Source organism: Ammospiza nelsoni, chromosome 4 (assembly GCF_027579445.1).
Source record: "Ammospiza nelsoni isolate bAmmNel1 chromosome 4, bAmmNel1.pri, whole genome shotgun sequence".
In the NCBI taxonomy this organism is placed as follows: domain Eukaryota; kingdom Metazoa; phylum Chordata; class Aves; order Passeriformes; family Passerellidae; genus Ammospiza; species Ammospiza nelsoni.
In genome coordinates, this window is record NC_080636.1 from 69,167,644 (window position 1) to 69,189,636 (window position 21,993).

Here is a 21,993-nt window from a genome sequence, read left to right on the forward strand (position 1 = left end):
TGAAGGTGTTTATCATTCATGAATATTTCTTATGGCAAGGTTTGAGATCTCTGAAAAAAATTGAGTCTTAGGACTCAAACAATTAGATATTTTACTCACCTGTGTGAGCATTGCACCAGCAAAGGTTGCCCTTTCTGGTGTTCTTGCAAATCTTCCCATGAAAACAATTTTGGATATGCTTGTGGCTGATGTATTCCACGTGTCTGCTCTTTCCCAGCTGCATCCTGTGACAGTGAAAGTCTTTATTCTGACAACAGCGAGAACTATCTTTTGAAAGGCACTACAACACTCAAAGCCTGTCTTTTCTGTCCTGTGATGGAAGGGTAGGTTGGCAGTGGATTTTTGTTTGTTTGTTAACATGCACTGATACTATAATAGAAATACTGTGCCTTACTTTTAAGAGATGACGTTAACTTTCTTTGTCACTCTGATTCCAAGGTCAGTGAAGAGGCTTCTTCCTATTGTTGCTGTGCCATTTGCCAAATGTCACAAATTTAAAGCAGTAATTCTGTATTTTATCCCAAGAAGAATTTTAGGAGCCCGTAAAAATATGTGCTTTAGGAGCTTATATCATGTAAACGTTGCTTAGTCTATGATAAAATTTCCAGCATCTTTTTTAATGCAATGCAGAAGCTGGATAGTCTTAGAAAAAATGTGAAGTCTTTTCCTGCTTCAGTCATCTTTTGCTAATTTCATCCAGCCTGCTGTATCATAAAGCAATGGGCAATGTTGTACTATAGCATGACAAGAGGGATAGATACTTTGCATGTCTCTTTTACATGGTTCTTGTGAATTTTTACTCTCATATATCATTATTCCCAAATAAATAATTTTGTTCTTCTCTGGGAAAACTTAGAAGAGCCCCATCATACACGAATGCTATGTTATCTTCTCTTGTGTAGGCCACTTGTGTACTCAAGGACAATAGCAGATGTATTTGTATTTTTGATGTATTTACTTATAGGTATTTTGATGTAGATCCTTCTGCAGCACTGTTTCATATAGAACCACATCATAATACTTCAGGATATTGGTCCATATGGTTTACAAACAATTTTTACTTCAGCATTGAATTGAATGAGGTCTTCATAGCCAGAGAAACAAAGAACCTAGTTAAGGTAAGCTTAATTTCTTCTTTGTACAATGTTTTGTATTTGGTTTAAAGATATGGACTTTTGACATACAAAATGGGTTCTTTGAAGAACTTTGTGTTCTTAGAACTGGTTGGAATCCATTAAAAATAAAGGTTTATGTACATCTGTAACTATTAGGTTACTGTCTCAAGAGGCATTATTCACTGTCCAGCTTACTTTTGTATTGTTTTATTGACAACTGTTCCTTCATTTGAGTTGCAGCTACAGATGCATCAAATTACAGACCATTGCTTTGTTCTCAGAATTGTTGAATGTGTGTGTTTGTGCTCTCTAGGATTCAGCATTTCTTCATAGTGGAAGCCTTTACTGCATAGATGACCTTTAAAGCCAATGATTTACTGGCACAACTGCTTGATTCAAATCAGGCAAATCTGGTTTAGGAATAAGCACACGATATAGGCATCTAAATGGCTTTTCTTATGTTTGATATTGAGATTTGTGTACGTGCACTGTTTGGATCAGGTATGAGCTCATATGGCCATGTAGTAACAGCAAAAACACAAAAGACAAGAAAGTTCGCATTTTTCAAGGTACCAGCTGTGTCAGAATGTGCTGTAGTAATTTTAATTCAGCTGTTGTTTCATTCTTTTCAGATTCTGAACTTTGCTGAACCTCTGACTCTACCTCCAGGCTGCTGGAATGTTTTTTCTTTGAAGCTCAATGTGAAAGACACTGTAACAAATGTGCTCTCTAGTATTTGTTTGTCCACAAACGTGGGAGTGATGTTCGAAATACCTCTGCAGATATATTCGACTGTGTCCAAGGTATGGTGTTCAGCTGTGTGTGTTGAATTGTTATTATGCACTGCAAACCCAGCTGCAGCAGTGTCTGTCAGGCCAGAAATCTGTTCTTAGTCCTGAAACAAAAGCTCACTATCAGACCACTCTGTTAGACCGTTCTGAAGATTGAGAGGTTAAGTCCCCAGAGTTGAACAGCAATGGAATTATTGTTCTCTTGGCACTTAATTATCTTAATTCAAAATTCTCTTATTTGACTCTATGAAATTATGCACTGAGAAAGTGAAATTTGTTCTCTTGTTTTGTCATGTTTTTGTTTTGTTTTTCCAGCAGGGAGATCTTAATTTTGAAGCAATTGCCCACTGTGATATTCAGTGCTACTTGGGAAAGTCTGATTCAGGTAGGTTTGTCTAAGGCTTTTTTTGGCATCTGACTGGTTTTATTGTAGAAAATTCATTTTATTTAGCAGGACTTGTAATGAGAATATTGAGATTGTTCATGCAAGTACTTAGTTTTACATTTGTTTAAAAACAAATGTCCTGGGAGTATATAAATGGCTGAGGGAACTGAGTACACGGCGCACTATTTCAGACATCTAATTCCATAGCATGTGCTAAGCTATTGTTCTGTCTTGAAACATTTTTTTTTTTAATTTTAGTATTTAAGACTCTCCTATGAATTCTCATTGATGATGTATTGCCCTTTTCTTTCTTCATACGTGTTTTCTTGAGACATGTCGAAGTAGAATGGTAAAACTGTCCACTAACTCAAAGTTATTAGAAAATGTGCATAACCTGGGCCCAGATCCTGGGAGTTCTTTTATGAAAACCAAACAAAAAAATTTACCAATATCTGCTTATATCTAGAGTTAAATTTGAAGGCCTCCTCTTTATCTCTTTCCCACAGCAATAATTCCATAGATTTCAGCAAATATGGTTTATCAGGCTTGTAAAACAGCATCCTTAACACTGTATCATATGAAACAGAAGGAAGGGGTCTCTTTTTTTCTGGGACTGAAGAATCCATCTCCAGATACTGTAATGCTGGGAGCTGTTTTAAGTACCTGACTAGCATTTAGCAAAATACAGCAATAGGTTTAACATGGCATGATACTGTCTAAAGAATATTGAACCTGTTAAAAGCTGGTTCAGAATAGTGGTTTTTGCTCTCTGTGCAGTAAGGAGTTTCAGAAGGCAGCTGATAGCATAGGCTTTAAATATTTGAGCACTCTCCTGGAAAGGTTTTCAAGATGATGTTTCCTAAAATGTGTCTTTGTGTGAGGATATGAGGAAGGCGGTGGTAGTCAGTCAGATGTGAAAAGGAGAGTTGAGGTGACCAATAGAAACATGTGACTTGAACACTTACTGAGACACTTGCATGCTAAGGTCCGTATCTTAGAAGAAAATGTTTGCTTTTTTGGTTTTTTTTTTTTTTTCAATCTCAATGAAGGAATATGGCTAATACAACTGAATACTTGTTGCTTACTTTATTTTCATTCTAATAATACACATAATGAGATCTGTACTTACAGGTATTCTGCCTTCTGCTTTAGGATACTACTGTTTGTTAAACAGAAATGTGTAATGCATTAGCCTGGAAATACTGACCTAAAGAAATTGTAGTTAGATTATTCCAATAATCACCAATCTCAATTCATTACTTTAAACATTAAGGATTGTAAAATAAAGTACATGCACTTTCAAAATAAGTATTTTTTGTTTTCTTTTTAAAGAAGCTTTCTTTTCTAACTACTTTCTGCTGTGTGAAAATGCTTGAACCAATATGAGTGTAACTTTCTAAAATACACTAATCTTTAGACTGATGTAAAGCTTTGCAATTCATCTTAAGAATAATTTGAGAAAATTATCATCATCTAGAAAAGAAGCTAAAATGAAAAGACTGTTTTTGCCAAACTGGGAATTGTTATGTTCCCTGCTGTGCCATGCTACTATATTTTTGAACCACTATATAGCATATTATCTTGGTACTTTACTGCCATCAGTGGACAGTACTGTGTAGACTGCTGATGACCTGGTTACTCTTCAGTGGCATCTATTAGGAATAGCAGCAATAAAAAGGTCTCACTAAAGCATACACAGCCTGTGCAATGCCCATTCTCTTGTTTGCATGTACAGTTACTTTGGTTTTGCAGATGTATTTCTTTAAACAAATCTGATATGGAAGATAATATATATATATACACCCTTGCTTATTCTCACTGTGAAGGGAAAAAGTGGGTTGGCTTTTTTGTTTTGGGTCTGGATGCTTTGCAGATACTGATTACTCATGTTCTCAAGTAGATTGATGGAAGGAGCAAATATTATCTCTGTAAAATCTGAAAAATCTATTATCCTTTCAGCAAATCTGCTTTGGCAGAAGAGTCTCTCTCTGGACCGTTCTGCCTGGGACGTGGATTCTGAGCTTGCAAGTGACCTTTATGAAAGATGGCAAAAAATAAGACGTGGGGAAGCATGCAGGTCTGTACAGAATCTGTTGAGGTTCTTCATTCAAGCCAGTAGAGTGTTGTAAGAAAGAATATTTCTGTTCTGAAGTATTCTTAATTAGAACAAAACATTCTGGACCATTTTCTACACTTAAGTTAGTTCTCTTGAAGCACATGGAGTTTCAGAGCATCCCAGACTCCCCCAGCTTTCATTTCAAGGCACTGCCAGCCACAAGTAAGCTTTTCAGCCTAAAATGTAAATAATATTCTGACTCTAGTTATCTCACCAGGGCTACCTGGCATGAATGCAGTCCAAGCATGTTTTACCAGCTCATTTATGGAGTTGCATGAGTCCTTCATCATCAGGTTGTATAGCAGTCTTAGCAGTCTTCTCAGGGTCTTTGAATGGCTTTCATGGTTTTTAGTCCCTGGCCTACATACACAAAAGTTAGCTGTTAAGCTACAGCTTTATGGACTTTCTTTTGTAGAGACCATTTCTAAGGAAAGATAAATTCATGCAGTTACAGGTCCTGGCAAATCATCTTGTAGTTCTTTGTTGGAAAGAAAAAAAAAGAAACTAATTAAGTTTTCTGCTTTTGCCAATAAAGCAGGAGAAGTATTTTAGGATCAGCTCGCTTTACTCAGCAGAAGAACTCTGAAGAGGAATCCTTTGCCTTTTTCTTGCCACGGTTGACTACAGAGCCTGGCCTTACACTCAACTTTAATGCCACAGCTGTTAAAAGTAGCATGGTGAGGATGGTTGTTATTACACTTTTTTCTGAGTTGTGTGTTTAGCTTTTTTAAATAACAAAGTCTGTGGTTAATATTTGGTGCTGCTTACATTTTCATATTGCTTATGAACTGGTGTTTTGATCTCAGTTAAGACACTAAATTTGTATCCCTTTGGTTCTTTGGTAAGTTTCCTAGCTTGCTAGTTGTAATACTTTAGTACAAGGAGAAGAGTAAAGCAGTGTAGGTTTTAACCAACAATTTTTTGTTATTGTTAAACTTTCCTTGTGTTCATTATATAAGTTACATGTTTGTGGTAAAATAATTGAACATGGGACTAGGGATAGGGTGTGTTGTCATTAGTGATGCGTGCAAGGCTGTACAGGATGGCCTTCCTCATGCCACTGTCTTGTCTAACAGAATAATAAAACATTTATGAGAGATACAACACTTGCAGAGCAATGTATCTTCCAGCCACACTGACAGTTATTTCTTTCTTGTTTGTCAGATTTAGGTTTCTACTAACCTAGCCTAGTCCAGAGTCAGTCATATGGAAATAGTTTTCATATGCACATATTGTGAATTACCTTAATATTCCATTTGTCCTATTTAATTGTTAGTCATTACAGAAATTTTTATAACCTGCTTGCATTCAGACTTCTCTAAGAAGGGATGGCACCTCACTAACTTTCTTCTGTGCTAGAGCTTTGTTCACATCTGTCTGCATAAATCAAAATCCAAATGAAAGGATTGTTTGGGGAGTGGGGGTGGTCTGTATTTTTGTGTATGTGGTTCAAAATGCACTCTTAGCTGATTTTGCAAATTCTGACATTGTGGTGACATGTCCTGCTGTTACATGCAGTCATGTGCATGTATGATTATACTGCATTGACACAAAAGCCAGATTGAAGTCCCTTGGAAATGCAAATTGTATTGCTATTGTTGAATTATTTTACCAACCAGTTCTCAAATATGTAGTTTTTAACTCTTTCTTTTCCCCTCCAAACTATTTAGGTAAAATATTTCGTACTAAGAAACCCTTCATCCTTCCCAGTTACGTTGCAGCTTCTGCCTCTTTCTTACTACCCTGATCCCCAAGCTTCACTGAGTCTGCTGAACAAATGGTAATAACTATCTCAGGATACTGTTTTCCCTTTTAAAAGATCTTATTTGCTATGCCTTATGATTGTTACTTATTGGGTTTTATTTAGTTTTTCAAAGTGTAACTTAGATGGGGATTATGTTCTGACCCATTTTGGAAGACAGAGCCTTGTTTGGGGCAGCTCCCTGTATGGTGCATGCCTTTATGGTGTACCTCATCATTGATAAAACACAAATTTAACATGTTTTAAGCAAGTTTGTGCCTGCCAGATATATATTATAGTTGTTCATCTTCTAGTATCTGAGGCTTAGTGCAAGCTGCCCAGGTGAGGTGAAGAGCTTACAGGGTTGGGCTTGTGCATCTCCTCACAGTGCTGGTTGGTATCTATAGAGTCTGTAGACAGATCAGTGAAAAGAAGGTATCTGAACCATCCCAGAGAAGAGTTTTCTTCTTAGTCTTTTCTTAGGTAATAACCCTGGTCAAAGAGGAAATAGAAACTGGGAAGCAAAATGCAGATTCAGAGGGAGCAACCTCAGCATAAATATTTAGGGTCAGCTAAGTAAATGTTTCTGCATTGTTTTAGCCTTTCTGTTTTAGATTTGAGATGATGATCTAATGAGAAATCTAGAGGAGAGTTAGATTAATAATAAATGGATCTGGTGAGTGAGCTGAAGCTCACCAAAATAAGCCCTGTCACACTTATCTTTGAAAAAATGTTATAGTTGGTAGGTGTGTGTGGTTAGAGACAGTGGGATTACTCCTGTGCTTAGGTGTATCTTGCTTATTTGGGGTCCCAATCCCTGTGTAATTGCTTCCTTAACCTCATTCCTTTACATAGGTACATGCATGTGCATATATATGTCTTTGTATATATATGCACATTAATAACTCCATCTGTTTGCATACTAAATACTATTTCCACATAGACTCTTTCTAGTGGTTTGCAATTACATTTGCTCTGTATTTGCACACTTGTGTTTCTGCAGATCTTCTAACTTCACCAGAAATCACATCCATTAACTGGTTCTTTTTAAGCTAATGTCATAGATAGTTATGACAAGTGAGTTTTCATTCAGTGGCTGGAGGTCCATTAGTCTATAATCTATATTTTATGTGTTGGTTTTCTTATGTTGGTTTTTAATACTTAATGTCAAATGCTTATAATTTGCATTTGGACAAACAAATCAATTGTTTTAAGTGAATTTGATTTGCACATTATGTGATGGAAAATAGGAATTTGTCCCAAACAAATCATGAGCAGAAAGAGGGATTTTTGAATAAATTATATGAGATTTAATGATGATTATTTCTTAACAGTTATGTGAGCAGAAAGACTTTCAGGGAATTTGTGTTTGTGTGGCTTAGAAATTCTATTTCTTGACTGTTATCTTTTACAATATTCTACACTGGCAGACCTAAAATGCCCAGCCATTTGTCTGTTTTCCAAATGTGTGTAATCCACATAAAACTGATTTGCAGCGTATTCTTTTGAAATGCAGACCCACATTTCCACCATATTTCACACTGCCAAAATGCAATTGTAAAAGTAGTCTCTATTTAAGAATAGATGCCAGCATGTAAAAATAAGTCAAAGCAGTTCTGACAGGCTGGGTTTCAAATGCTTAACTTTTTGTTTTGGTATATTTAGGTTCGGCATAAATGTGCAAGCTATCAACTTCACAACCACCGAATTCAGGCTAATGGATGAATGTTCTCACAGGGTAAGATGGCTAATTTTGATAGAAGTGGTCTGACACACTAGAGAAGGATTTTTCTAGCTATGCTACTTCTGGGTTCTTCCCAAGAGCAATTCAAAGCAGTTTCACAGTGTTTTCTTGATTCTTCATCAGGTTTGTATCTTTGTAGTTAATTATTTTCAGGACTTGGGTCAGTTTTGAATACAGCTGTGGGGAGGAAGTACATGCATGCCTACAAGTGTGTGGATGTGCTGTTGGGGCTTCACCCTTGGCTCCAGGCTGACCATGAAGTGTCAGGCTGTGGAGTCAGTGATGTCAGGAGCAGGCTGGTTCTCTTCTCAGATCAGGGAAGTAGTGTCAGGTAGTTCATGGGAGGAGGAGCTGGGATTTCTACATATCAGCTTCATGCCATTGCAACTTCTGGATTCAGGTTTGGAGTGTCATGGTTCTCTCTGGTTCCCATTGCCTCATTTTTGAATGAGTGTGGTAGCACTTGACCATGGCACACCAGTGCTGAGCTGTGCTTAAACCCTGAGATGTTGTGTCATGGATGACAGAGAAAATGCTGTATCAGGGATGCTGGCATATTCTGGTGACCAGAGTACTATCCAGAATACCCAGAGGATCTCTTCTTAAGACTTCTGGTTTGTACAAAAGGCCAGAATTAATGTATTTTCCTTGCTGTTTGGGCATACTGCAGCTTCATCTTTATTGTCCTGTATAGATACAGGTTTCTGCATGTATGCTTTAAGATCTTAATGAAATATTTGTACCTTGTAAAAAGAAAAGACTATGTTTGCTGCACTAATCAAAGCTGACCTTTCCTTTCTGGCAACAGTTATAAGAGTTGTTGTAAAAGAGAGGAGACAGCAGTTTATAAATCCTAGCCTGTAGGCACACTCTGAAAAAGGGAAGGTAGTGTAGGGGGAGGAGTGAGCTTCCACAGTCCCACACACCGTACTCTTGGCCAAATGGAAAAATAGCTGTGGATCTTCACATCAGTGTGTGCAATACATGGTTTTCATTAGGTTTGAAGAGCTAGGGGGAACATGCATGGTTAGGTAGATTTTCAGCACATATGAGACAGATCTTGCCTCGTTAACCAAATAAATAGTTGCTAATATTTAAATTTTTGCATTTGATGTCATTTTCCTAGTCATTTTATGTGCAGTGAATTGTTAGGCTCATCTTTGTAGGGAGTGACATGGGGAAGTTTGCAAACACCATACATTACTTACTTTTAATGAATACTGATTATTAAATGCAGGTTCTGATAGTTTTTGTGCATTATTTTTCATAAAAAGACTAAGAATAAAAACATTTTGAACTGAAAATGATAGAAAAGCTGTTAGTACAACACCCATAAACTGAGAAACAACCAAGTGAGAGCCCATTTTGGAATCTTTATGGTTTTTTTGACTGCTATAGGTATCTGATCACCCCTTTCAAAGAAGGGACCTCAGTTCTGGAAGAGCAAGTTATAGGGCTATTTTCATTTTTCAAAGGCAGAAAGAATAAACAACAGTATTAAAAAAATTTACATTATTTCCAGACTAAGTGAACTTCTGGTAGTTCTGGTTTTCAATTAATATAGTTGAGAATTCTCTTTGGCTTCCTTCCAGTGACTCAAATTATCAGCATATTTACCAGCAGTCCCTTTCTCACTTCAATCAAGTTGTAAGTCATGCACTGAGGGTATAATGGTTGCCACATTTCCCTGTGCAATCAATACACTTCAGTTCTTGTGTTGTGAAGTGTTTCAGGATTTCTTGAATATGAAAGACACTATATAATTTCTTTTCCATCTGAGGAAATAAAAGCTGTTTTAAATAATGAAGTAATACATTCCTCATAATAAGTGCAGTAATATGAACTTTTGCTCAAATAAAAAAATCTTATCTGATGTTTTATGTTGTCAAAAGGAAAGACTTTGGTATAACGAGTTAGTTAGCAGTTTCTGCACCTTGCCAGAAATATTCTGTGTGGTGCTAAGTGGTGATACAGTGCTTTCTTTATTGACATCTTTAAACACACATGTTTTCTGTGAGTAAGAAATGCATTTTTTGTTTAACAGAATGCACATCAAGAGGACCTCATCAGCAAGAAATGCAGTTCTGAGATGCTTTGTTTAAGGTTACAGCCACTGGAAACCAGAAAAGTTGGTGTAATTTTTACGCCTCTTGACTACAAAAGAGTAGCTTCCCTTATTTTAATCAGGTAAGCCAAATTTTAGTTCTAAGTGAGAATCAAGCAGCTCAATGTAAAAATGAATTTGCCAAGTCCTGGCACATAGACAAATGCTCAAAATTTGAAAGTCAGAATACCTCTGGTTTAATAAAAATTGCTTAGAGTGTGTTTGTGCCTTATGTCTCAGTCATTAATTTTCTTGATATGTTGTCAGAGGGTTGTAAAATGCATGTGACTGTACTGAGGCAGTTTTGAGTTAAGACAGAAACACATTGTATGGCTTTGCTGTTTTCAACCCGACTTAATAATGATAGCAGTTATGGATCCAGTGAGTCTTTTATGCAGCCAAACTTTGGTTACCTTTGTAGGAAAAGGGAGTTTATTAATTGAAGAAGCAACCATTTTCACTAGGTGACACAGTTGTTATCTAGTGGCACTGGTCACTAAACTTGCTCCTTTTACTGTCTGAAATTCACTAGGGGCTGGTTCTGGAGTGATCCTGTCTCTGTTTAGGAGAAAACTGTCTAGGTTTTGCTCCTGATTCTACACTTGTTATCTTGGTTTGGCACCTAGAGAGCAAAGCCATGACTTTGCAAACTTAATTTGTGCTTTAGTGGCTGACTGCTTGATTTTTATTTTATGGCAGAAACAACTTAACTGTTCTGGATGTGGTGAATGTAGAAGGCTTTGGAGCCAAAGAATTGCTTAAAGTAGGGGGAAGACTCCCAGGTGCAGGAGGATCCCTTCGGTTCAAGGTGCCAGAAGCAACACTAATGGACTGCAGACGACGTGAGTAAGGAGACACAGGTCTCTGCTTGTGCAGCTGCCTGCTTTGCTCTGCACTGGAACTCTTACAGAACAGTAATGTTACAGAAACAGAATGGTCAAGGCTGAAGAGTTTGGCCCTGAGAAGTGTAGATTCTGTTTTGTCAAAACTCTGACTGAAAATAGTTAAAAGTTTTAGAAATACACTACTGCAGAATAGTCTGTATTAGATCTTGGTCAGTTATGGGGTTTTTTTATTCAATTGTAAGTAAAAATAGCAATTTATTTATGAATGTAAGAAAATAATTTCATGCACTGTAAACTAATTGCTCTCTTTTTTTCCTTTAAGAACTGAAAGACAGCAAGCAAATTCTATCCATTACGAAGAACTTCAAAGTAGAGAATATTGGGCCTCTTCCTATAACAATTTCATCAATGAAAATCAATGGTTACAGTTGCCAAGGATATGGATTTGAAGTGTTAGACTGTCGGGAATTTTTCCTAGCTCAAAACTCATCACGAGAAATCAGCATTGTGTAAGCACTGACAAATTTGTTGACAAAATAACTGAAGTGGAAATTTGAAATAATTAATTTCAGAAACAGACACTCCAATGGCATACCACACACAAAATTTTGAATAGAAATTTAGTAAGAATTTCCCGCAGGATAACAGTAACGAATGGATTATATAATACTGGTTCTTTATATGACCCATTATTTTTAAAAAGCAGCATACATGCTTTTATCAGTGCATTATGAAGTAATAAATTAAAACGAAACAGTTGCCACAATTTTTTATTTGCTTGTTATTCTCTAAGCTTGTTCCAAGTAGCCTGACCACAATCTAGTCATGTTTTCTCAGCATTGCACATAGTCTAAAACTGATTCTTTTTAAACTATCCTTGAGTGAAAGATACTACTGTGACTTAAGCAAAAGTAAAGTTAATGTTACTGTAGTAAAGTAATTGTGGTTTCCCATACAACAGATTTACCTCTACTGATTAGAAAGGCAAGTTATACCTTCTAGCAATCAAGTAGAATACTGAGATGGGTCAGGGAAGTAGAAGAAGAGACAAATCTGGTGTTTGTTCTGCTTTCTGTATCTTTCCAGCTTTGCACGCTAGTACTACCTGGCCCTTTCTGAAATCATGCTGGCTGTATGCTGGGCAGCTGTGCTTTTGTTGATTAATCTGAGTTGATGATGTATATTGCCTTGATAAAAAGAAAACATGTCACAGTAACAAGATATTGTGAAGAGTCACAATAAAGCCACATATTTTGCCACTTTAAGATGACCTAATGCCACCTGCACAGTTTAAGCAGATAGTGGACACTTAATTTAAGTATGCTTTAAAAAATATTATTAAATAATATTATTTCATATAACTAAACTGTTATTACTGGATTAATAAATTGATAATTCATAGTAATAATGAGGCAATATTTTAGTAATTTTAAGAATGCTATTAAATTATTGGTAAATTTTATTAAATTAGTTTTCTTATTATTGTTGTTGTTGTTCCTGTTGTCATCATCGTATTGTTTGTATTTTTGTTATCAGTGTGACTTCAGAAAGTAAAATTCAGCCAAACAATGAAAAAGTAACACCACCTCTGTTTTTCCTGACAGATTCACTCCTGACTTTACATCTTCATGGGTAATTCGTGAGCTCACACTGGTGACTGCTGCTGATCTGGAGTTCCACTTCACGCTCAACGTGACTCTCCCTCACCATCTGTTACCGCTGTGTGCGGATGTGGTGCCAGGACCCAGCTGGGAAGAGTCTTTCTGGAGGCTCACTGTCCTCTTTGTAAGGTAAGGCTTTCCTCACAGCACCCCAGAGCTCCTACAAGATGCAGTGCATGTGAATGCCGTGGTGATAACACACATGGGCTGATGCATCCCTGACTGAGATCCCCCTGCACACTGTGCTGCTGCTTGTGTGGTTTGGACACTGGAAACAGTCAGAACACAAATGAAGTGACAGCAGTGACCACTTTGCCTGCTTCTAGATGCAACAGAAGAAGATTACAGGGATCTGAAAAAACAGGAATTTTTCATTCTGTTTTCCTGCTAACAAAATTTACACTGCATGATTGAGATGGTGGTTTGATGAATTAGAAAGATTTTTGCTTTGATCCATATATGTTTGATGCAATTAGTACACCATGGAGAGAGAGGATATTTTGCATCTAAATTTTTAGTTCAGAAGTATGATGGCATTTGTAGCTCATTTTATGCCAGCATTTTCTCTAGGAAAAGAAAGAAACAGTATTTAATAAATACCTAAATAATGATGATGACTATCATAAATGAACAGTGGGCTGATAGGTCATAATATGATATGATGTAAGACTACAACACAGTTACTTCTAAATTACTTTCAAGGATTATCTCTTTTAGAATGAGCTTTTTCTTTGCTCTATTTTTTTTTAAAGTTCATGACTGAGTTATTTTATCGAGCTAATGACTAGTAAGGCCTATAAGGAAAAAAAGGAAAAGAAAGTACTATTACAACTATAATTTTTAAGGCTGTATTTTGAGTTTGTCTGTCTTTTTTTGTAGAATTTACCAAAAAAATACTTGATAAGTGTATCTTGTTAGAAGCTTTTTAACCCTTTCACTGAATATTCCTGAAAGTTGTAGACACCAGTATCTGTTGTTTTCTTTGGCAGTTTGTCCCTGCTTGGAGTGATTCTGATAGCCTTCCAGCAAGCCCAGTATATTCTAGCAGAATTCATGAAATCAAGACAGAGGCCAAATCCTAGTGCTTCACCACAGCAGAACAGCAACTCTGTTGACGTAATCAGCTCTGATTCCTACAAGTAAAAATACTTTTTTTTCTTTTTTTTTCTTCTTTTCTACTGTGTTTATTGTGGAGTGGTGGTTTCTGTCTGACCCTCACTGATATTGCTGTGTGCTGGTTTAAAGTGTTCCAAGCAGCCTTTTTTAGAGAACTTCCACCTCAAACCAGGAGGAATGGAGGAACTCAGGGGTTTATTAATCTTGACTATTGTGAGTAATACATAAGGTAAAAATTGTGTGATAAAGTTAAAGGATACACCAGGTGTGACAGCCATGGAGAGAATGGAAAATGTATTGATTGTTCTCAATCTGACCCTCTTGAGTGGTCAGTCAGGCATTTACTCATTGAAGCATGTGTGTTGGAAGTCTGAGCAAATACTTAGAGTGTTGCTCAATTCTCACTGAAATCAGAATGTGCTTAGCTGGTATGGTAAATTAAAGACCTAAAGCAATTTCATGGCTTATGAATATACCCCCCCTTTCTTTTCTTACAACAATATCTCATAAAACAATTCATGATGGCTTTGTAAAGAAAAACAAATCCCTTTTTTTTTTTTTTCCCTCAAGGGGAAGCTGCAAGACATTTATGGATTCCTATAGTTCCTCAGATAAAGGTAAAGGGAAGGGCTTCCTGTCTGTAGGCACTTCTTCCAGCCGAAGTCAGAGTGCGGCAAAGAGAAGTCCTGCGACCTACAGCCACTCTCAGAAGAAACACAAATGTTCAGTTTACTACAGTAAGCAGAAACCAAACACAGCAGCTGGCAGTGCCATTGCAGCTGCTGATGAGAAACAGAATCAGATTGCAGAGAACCAAATCTCAGCACCAAAAGAGGACATTTGCACTGATGTTGTCAGTGAGAACTGGGTAACTCTGAAATATGCAAATGGCATAAACGTTAACAAGAATTTAACTCTTCCAGAAGACTTTCTGGGTAAAGAAGAAAGTACACTGAAAAATACAGTTCTCGTTAAAAATACTTCTTCAGAGTGTGATCTGAAGGAAGATCTTCAAACATGTATGTTTCCTAAGGAAACTAACCTTAAAACTTCAGAAAATCTAGCTGAGCTCAAAGAACAGGAGTTCTGTTCTGTGAAGATGTCCAAGAAGCTACCTGAAAGTCACTTGCCCAGAAATTCACCTCAACAACAGCCAGAACTGCAAGAAATAAGGAAAACTAGTGGTAATTTTTTCCTCAAATTCTATCAGTCTGAATTACTAAGTGAAATCTTCTGATGAGTTCACTGTGATCAGGATTTTGTCTTTTGCGTAGGACAAGGGAATTGTGGTGTTTCTTATGTGTTTACTGTGCTTTGTCTGTTTACATTCCCAAGGAAGCAGCTTACATTTAAAGTTGTTTTATAAATCGTAAATTTGCTTGGTTTACAAATTTCAAGCTTGTTGCTGTAGCATTTTAACTGCTAAAATAATTGATGTCATAGATCTGCTTATAAGACACAAATTGCCCTTGTCAGATATTCAGAAGGATCCCAGTTTGCTATTTTCAGGTCCACTGAAAATACGGTGGTTGAATCACCAAGCAAGCACATTCAGAAGCAGATATTCAGAACTCCTCCGATAAAACCACCCAAAATAAGGAAAACCTTATCAGGATAGTGTGAACTTTTATTGTGTAAGAATCTGCAAATCAGTGTTTTCCACAGTAATTGCATAGCTGTATTTTTTTAATCTTGTTTTTCTTTTTTTGAAATTGTGGGGCTAGGCTGCCTGGGAAGTCTCACCTCTTAGCTTCACAATTCAAAATTTTAAGAACAGCAGAAGTACACCTGGGAGAAATCAAAAGCAGGATAGGAGAATGTATCTTCTGGAAGCTTGGCTTTACTGAGGCACTTGGCAAAGTAATTGAATGGTGAAAACTGGCATTTGCTGTAGCTGTGGCAGTTTATTTAGGGAATGAGCCATCAGAGAGGGATTTCAGGCCCTGCTGTCTTGTGTAGTTGCTACCATGGGCTTGTTGCTTCTTGTGTTGTTACCTGTGAGCTATAACAGATACAAGCATGCAAGCTCAGGTGAAGGCAAGATATTTTCATTCATTCTTACAAGGTATTTTGAGATATATTTTGAATATGAGTATTTTGAGGTATTTGTCTTATGCTCCTAAAATGCATTGTTGCTTATTCTTTGCTTTGAATGAGGAGATAATTCATTATATTCAGTAGTAAAGCACTAAAGGTAATCTCTCTTGTTGTCTATTAGCAGTTGTGGCTTTCTGCACTATCCGGCATGTGATATTTCTGTGTTTCAAGACATTTAGTAGGATGTGTTAAGTCTAAAAAGTACCATGTTGCAGTGTTTGTACTTTGATTATCATTACAGACCTGGTTTTGTGCAAACAGGGAGTTCAGGACCTCAGGTACTCACATGTTTGTATGCTGGAGAGCAGCAGAGCATTCTTTAGAGCTCTGGCACTCTCCCTCACCTGGTGTTTCATTCACATGTGCTCCTTTTGCAGTCCTCATGGCTGCCTGTTCCCCTCCAGAGGAGAGCTGGTATCTGACTCAGAGCTGGGATGTTGTGCTTGGTTGGCAGGAAACTGTAAAAACATTTGGGTGTGCTTTTCCCAGTTGAGAAGGCCACTTCAGTTCAGTAAATGATGACATTTCTCACACAGAGCAGCTGAAAGCCTTGGTAGCAGACCACTGCGGATGTAGTGCAGTCTCTGAGATACCTGGAACCAATCAGAGGCAAAGTGAATTTTGTCCTGTCCTGGCCCAGGCAGAGCAATGTGACTCAGCTGAGCTAGTTGTTGAGGCAGGCTTCCTCTTGAATCTTTCATCTTTTGGACTCTTAGATCAAAGTAATTCTTCTTCCTCATAAGCCTCTCAAGTAAAAGAACATTTAGTATGGAACCCATGCTAAAGAAAGGATGACTTCCCTTTGTCTTCACAGTGAATGCAGAGGACACTTCTGAGGTGTCAAGCACCAAGTAAAGGCTGCCCTTTCTCCCTACTCAGCTTGCAGGGGTTTTTTCCTCTTTGTTTTTTAACCCAATGTTCTCTAGCTTCAAATTCTACCAAGTAGCTCAAATTCAGATGAGATGAGCAGGACTTGTGTAATCTTCGTATGCACTGGGAGTGGTGTGCTCATGACCATGAACCAGCACAAAGCTACTTTTTGCAGCTGCTGTAAGAGTTTTTACATTGTATTAGCTTTTGGTTTTAAAATTTTCCAGTATCATCAGCCTAGACATTAGTCTCCTGTGTTTTGGAAAGCAATACAAAGCTGTTTTTAAAGAAAGGTATGTGGTTATGACTGAGAGCCCCTTCTCTTCCCATACAAACAGTTGTTATTGTTTAATTGTAGGGAATAGCCAGCAAGTGCCTCTCAGGAATGAAACAGAAAACTGTGAGACTTCAAAAAAGCAGATCAACCTAAAGCCTTCCACAGAGAAAAAGATTAGTAAGGGACCCAAGGAAGAGACTCCATGCTGTGCAAAAGAGGAGATTACTTCTTCTGAGGTTGGTATTGTGATCTTTCTCCTTTTCAAATTTGAAATTCTCTTTTTATAGTTTATGTACATATATATATACCTACAGATATGTGTGTGTATGTAGGGACTATTTTGTAGAGTCACAGACCTGAAATGCTGTAAATCAGATGAATGAGGAAGAGTGCAATGTGCTGTCCCACATCCATTGTGTATTCATGCTGCTTTATGGAATGGTGAACAGTTTGGGTAAAAATCAAAACAGCCATATCACAGCCAGGGATTGTTACTCTTAGAGCAGGCACAAGCATACTGGAATCTAATGCCAGCTGTCAGCCACACTAATGATGTGGGAACATTCTCTGCAAGGGAAGTGGGCATGTTGGCCTTCACTTGCAGACCTGATCTCCAAACCCAGGGCTTTGCATCAGAAACTTGCATTTGGGAGTACAGCAGGCAGAAGCCCTTCAGCAGATTATGCAGTTGCTGAGAAGGATCGTTCTTCACCCCTAGTTTCTGAGTATGATAAACACATCAAGACTGTACCTTTGTTGCAGGCAGCATAAAACACTAAAAGAACTTCATCAGGCAATTAGTGAACCTGAGAATCTGGATTATGTTTATATTCTGTGTACTGGATATAAATCCCATGGCAAAAAGGTGTAAGGAAGAATTGCTTACATTGCTTGGGGAATATGTGAGAAAAGACACGGTCTTGTCTTGCTTTGGGAATTGTTGTTACAAACTTCTTTGCCCATGTGGCTGGTGATGCTCAGTTTGTTTCTTGCATTTCTTGAAATGACTAGTATTTGCTGGTAACTTACTCCATAATTTCCTCAGCTGTAATTCAAATGAATGCCTTCCCCCACTGCCTCCAGTTGCTGAGGAAAGGGAGGATTTATTACTGCTGAACTTGCACACCAGCTGATCATAAATCTGGCAGATGTTTTTTGTTTTTAGCACATTGGGAATTTTATTGACTGCTTTACTTTTTCTCCCTCCATTTTTTTATTTTCCTGAAAGTCAGAGCTAGATGCTGTGAAAGGGAAAATGCTAAGTTTGGGAATTCAGAAATTCCTATCTCATCATCTCTTGCTGTCTTGATGGACAGAGTCTTGGAAAGGCTGGTTAAAGTGATGGTGCTGGAAAGAGGATGTGCTGTGGAAAGCTACTAAATCATGAAGTAACTATGCATTTGGGTCAGGCCATTCTGTCCAGAGAAATTTAGCTAGAAAAATCCAGTGGAGTTCATTGACTAAGTTAAGTTCATTTTACAATGTCTCAGCTTGTATTTTTGCCTTTAGCAAGAAGATGCATATAGAAAGAAGAAGCCTCAGGATAAAAAGGAAGGAAATGTACCAAATATGAATTGGAATAGAAATAGAACATCTAGGAAAAATAAGAAGAAGAATGTAAATATATCCACAAGGTATGTATTGCCTCACCAAATCATGAAGAAACCCAGAGTTGCTGTAATGTTTCTGCAGATTTTGCATAATACATTAGGCAGGATTACTTTATCTATTTAAGTAGACACACATTAATCCTGTCCTGAGCATTTACTTTTAGGAATGTGCACTACTAAATATCACCAGCAAAACAAAAAATTTTCAAATATTCCCTGTAGATAGATGCAGCCCATTCTGCATAGCCGTGGCAGCTCTCTGTTAGAGTCTGGAATGTGCTGTCTCTGAAGTTAGGATGGTTTGCTTCCTTCCCCTTGTGTAGTGTCTGGAGAAGTTCTGGTCATGTGTTTTCTTCACTGAAAAAAGGAAAATAAAATTGTTGAAATCATTCCATCTTCAGGAGAATCATCTGCTATATTGAGTAACTGGAGGGATGTTGTCCTCTACCAATTTTGGGAGAGAAATGTGTAGAAATGAGAGAGTGGCTTTCATTTTTGCTATTATGATTTAAACAACTAGAGCAGCACTAGATTGTAAAGAATATTGAGTGAGCACTGTGGAAAGTTACTTTTTTCCCCCTGAGAATTGTGTTAATGCATTTTGTAAATTACTTTTAATTATTTTTTAATATATTTTAAATTTAAGTTGTATGAATTATTTAAAAATACTTGTTACAAACTCCTTTTAAAATAGAAACACTACTGAGGAGAAAATCCTACGCCTTCCCCTCCCCCAGTCCTTTGAATTAAAGTCACAATCCTACAAAGCCTTCACAGACTTAATTTTTATTGCAAGTGCTTCTATTGAGGTCAGTGGACTCTAAAAGGAGATTGTAAATCTGAAAGGGCTGTTATATACACATTTCTGTTCATTTTGTGGGAAGTCAGTGCATGTGTAAATCTTTGCTGGATGCACACCTTTGTAGATAGGAAGGATAAAAAATGAGCAGTGAAATACTGAAGTTTAGTGTCTGTTCCCTGAACCAATTCAGCAGTTGCTGCTTTCTGAGTTAAGATGGAACTGTTCCATTTCTGCAGAAATTTGACAGCTGACTTTTAATCATTTTTCCTCAATACTCTCTGATTATGGTATTGGATGTAGACATTTCATTCCAGCTTTACTAGCAAAAAGTTAAGATTGCTCCAGATTGGGATTTTACTCTAGTTATAGTTGTGCCAGTGAAATGAGCACAGGGCACATTTTTCTTTGCATCTATATCTTTGTACACTGCTAAACTGTGCTTATCACTGCAACATCTGATTGCCTTCTGCCAGGTGCATTAGAGAATGGAATTAAATATGCACATGTCATTTTGCCTCTCCTTCTGAGAAGTAGTAGTCTGTGTGGTAGGATATTGCATTTTTTGAAAGGTTTTTTAGGTTTCTGTAAAGTTGGGGAATAAGACTCCCAAACCTACTGCTACCCCTGCACTTTGCCTTGATAGCTGTGTGAGTTGAAGTGTTTAATGCCTGGAAAGGAAAACTGCAGATGAAATGTAAAATGCAAACATGTTTTTTTTTTGGGGGGGTGTGTTTCTATTAGGGTCCCTGAGCAGAGTGAGTTGAAGCATATGTGCAGTGAATTTGAAAGGCCGGATCTGAGAGCGAATATTGGAATAAGAGCCTGGTGTCCTCAGAACAACGGGGAAAATTGTAAAGCAGACCAAAAAGCTGGGAACTTGTCCATACAGGGAGAAACAGGTATGCAGTCTTAATTATCTTAAAATGGGGAAAGAAACAGAATATTAATTTTGTGGCAGTAGAGCATTCCTTACTTGAGAGACCTGTGCTTGTCTCCCTTTTGAACCCTGATGTGAAGATGACAGGACTGGTATGACACAGTGCCTGAAATAATAGCTGCTGACTTCTGAAGGGCTCTGCATGCTTCTCCATGGGGTTGATTCATGGTGCAGACCAGAAAGTGAATCAGTCTGAAGCAATGATCCATCAGTTCTTGGTGAAGGAAAGACAGACTGGTAGTCTGGTTTTGTGTTCAAATAAAGCTTGGATACCCGCTTCCTGCCTTTCCATCAGGATTTTAATCATCTGTTTTCCCTGGCTTTAGGGAAGAGGAGATCTGAAGGAAGTTATCAATTTCTATAGGATTGTCCTTTGCATCTCTAATGAGATAATAAGAGCATCTATCACTTATGAATTCATTACTTGCACCATTTTATCATATGCATGTTCCTACAGCCAGGATATGTTTCATGTCTGCTGTATTAAGTATTTATTTCAAAGGACAGTATGCACTTCCTCTTTGAACCTATGGCCTATAGCAGCACTGTATCATCACTGCATTCATGTTACTGGGATATCATGTAGATCAGAAGCTCCTTATGTTAGGGGCTGGTTTAGTTACTGAAGCTACCAGCAAATATTTCTTCTCTCATCAGTAAATTCAGAGAATCCATGTAAATTCATGATTCAGATTACTTTTCCCTGACAAGACTTTCTTAAATGTTGTGTTGTTTTTTTGATTGTTTTTTTGTTTTGTTTTCCCCAACTTTTTAGAAAACTTTTATCAGCGGTCCAAAAAGAAGTGTTTGGAGAAGTTTTGTTCTGATTCAAGCTCAGATTGTGGAAGTTCGTCAGGAAGCGTTCGTGCAAGTCGAGGGAGCTGGGGTAGCTGGAGCAGTACCAGCAGTTCAGATGGAGATAAAAAGCCAATGATTACTACCAGGCATTTTCTTCCATCCAGTAAGTTTTGCAAACAGCTCCTCTTCACAGTAGAGCACAGAGTTTTAGCCTTCCTGCCGATTGGAAAGGCCTACCACAGCATGGGGCACATAAACTCATCTTTTGTAGAGCACCCCTTAGACACACAAGGAGGGATGTAAAGAACTTTGTATTTGACAAGAAGTGCACACATTTCATAGAGATGAAGATTACTGTCAGGCTCCTCAATAAGCAATATGCACAGTTGTCATGGAAGGATGGGAGAACTGAGAGGCACTCAGAATAGCCAAAGCAATTTCTGCCTTTGATTCATCACATTATCTGGGGTTTTTTTAACATTAAAACTATTTCAGTAATGCACAAATGAGGAATGTGTGAAAGCAGTTCAGATTTGAGGAGCTGGGTTTGGATAGGTGTATTTGAGGTGTAAATAGCCAGAACACCTGAGCCACTTGACTAGTATGAGAAATGGGAGCTGTGCTTCTTTACTGCAATTCTTGAATACCTGAATATCACTAAAGTAGTTGAAAGTCATTGCCATAATTATCCAGAGTGATGTGGCACGAGAAGTAAATTTTAAAGTACTAAAGTGACACCAGGATATGTTTCATGTCTGAAGTATTAAGTATTTATTTGGTTTGGGTACCTGCAAAAAGATGGTTTGAATTATTAAAAAATATCCAGAAACTTCATGTGTATTTGTGTATGTATAAAATTTGACATTTCTTAATGATAGTGTGTGATCTGTCTGAACCTGTGATTTAATAGATAACAAATCATGTGTATATGACTTTCCTGTTTGTTCAAATTATAATGCCTCCTAAGAAAAAAGAAAATAAGTC

The 21,993-nt window shown here is 37.5% G+C and overlaps 1 protein-coding gene across 8 annotated transcripts in view; it reads left to right on the forward strand.

Annotated features, from left to right (window-relative positions):
* Nucleotides 1-21,993, forward strand: part of TMEM131L (transmembrane 131 like) — a 79,372-nt gene that overhangs the window by 49,419 nt on the left and 7,960 nt on the right. For 6 of the 8 annotated variants that reach the window (XM_059470385.1, XM_059470387.1, XM_059470392.1 and 3 more), the window contains 18 exons: nucleotides 218-323; nucleotides 965-1,118; nucleotides 1,748-1,918; nucleotides 2,222-2,291; nucleotides 4,251-4,368; nucleotides 4,943-5,084; nucleotides 6,078-6,187; nucleotides 7,814-7,886; nucleotides 9,937-10,079; nucleotides 10,696-10,838; nucleotides 11,164-11,350; nucleotides 12,446-12,631; nucleotides 13,492-13,641; nucleotides 14,189-14,802; nucleotides 16,944-17,098; nucleotides 18,372-18,496; nucleotides 20,016-20,173; nucleotides 20,987-21,172. In XM_059470385.1, the coding sequence (XP_059326368.1) occupies nucleotides 218-323; nucleotides 965-1,118; nucleotides 1,748-1,918; nucleotides 2,222-2,291; nucleotides 4,251-4,368; nucleotides 4,943-5,084; nucleotides 6,078-6,187; nucleotides 7,814-7,886; nucleotides 9,937-10,079; nucleotides 10,696-10,838; nucleotides 11,164-11,350; nucleotides 12,446-12,631; nucleotides 13,492-13,641; nucleotides 14,189-14,802; nucleotides 16,944-17,098; nucleotides 18,372-18,496; nucleotides 20,016-20,173; nucleotides 20,987-21,172 (2,991 nt within the window). The remainder of the gene's footprint in view (nucleotides 1-217; nucleotides 324-964; nucleotides 1,119-1,747; nucleotides 1,919-2,221; nucleotides 2,292-4,250; nucleotides 4,369-4,942; nucleotides 5,085-6,077; nucleotides 6,188-7,813; nucleotides 7,887-9,936; nucleotides 10,080-10,695; nucleotides 10,839-11,163; nucleotides 11,351-12,445; nucleotides 12,632-13,491; nucleotides 13,642-14,188; nucleotides 14,803-16,943; nucleotides 17,099-18,371; nucleotides 18,497-20,015; nucleotides 20,174-20,986; nucleotides 21,173-21,993) is intronic. The other 2 variants (XM_059470388.1, XM_059470393.1) reach the window with 1 other exon arrangement.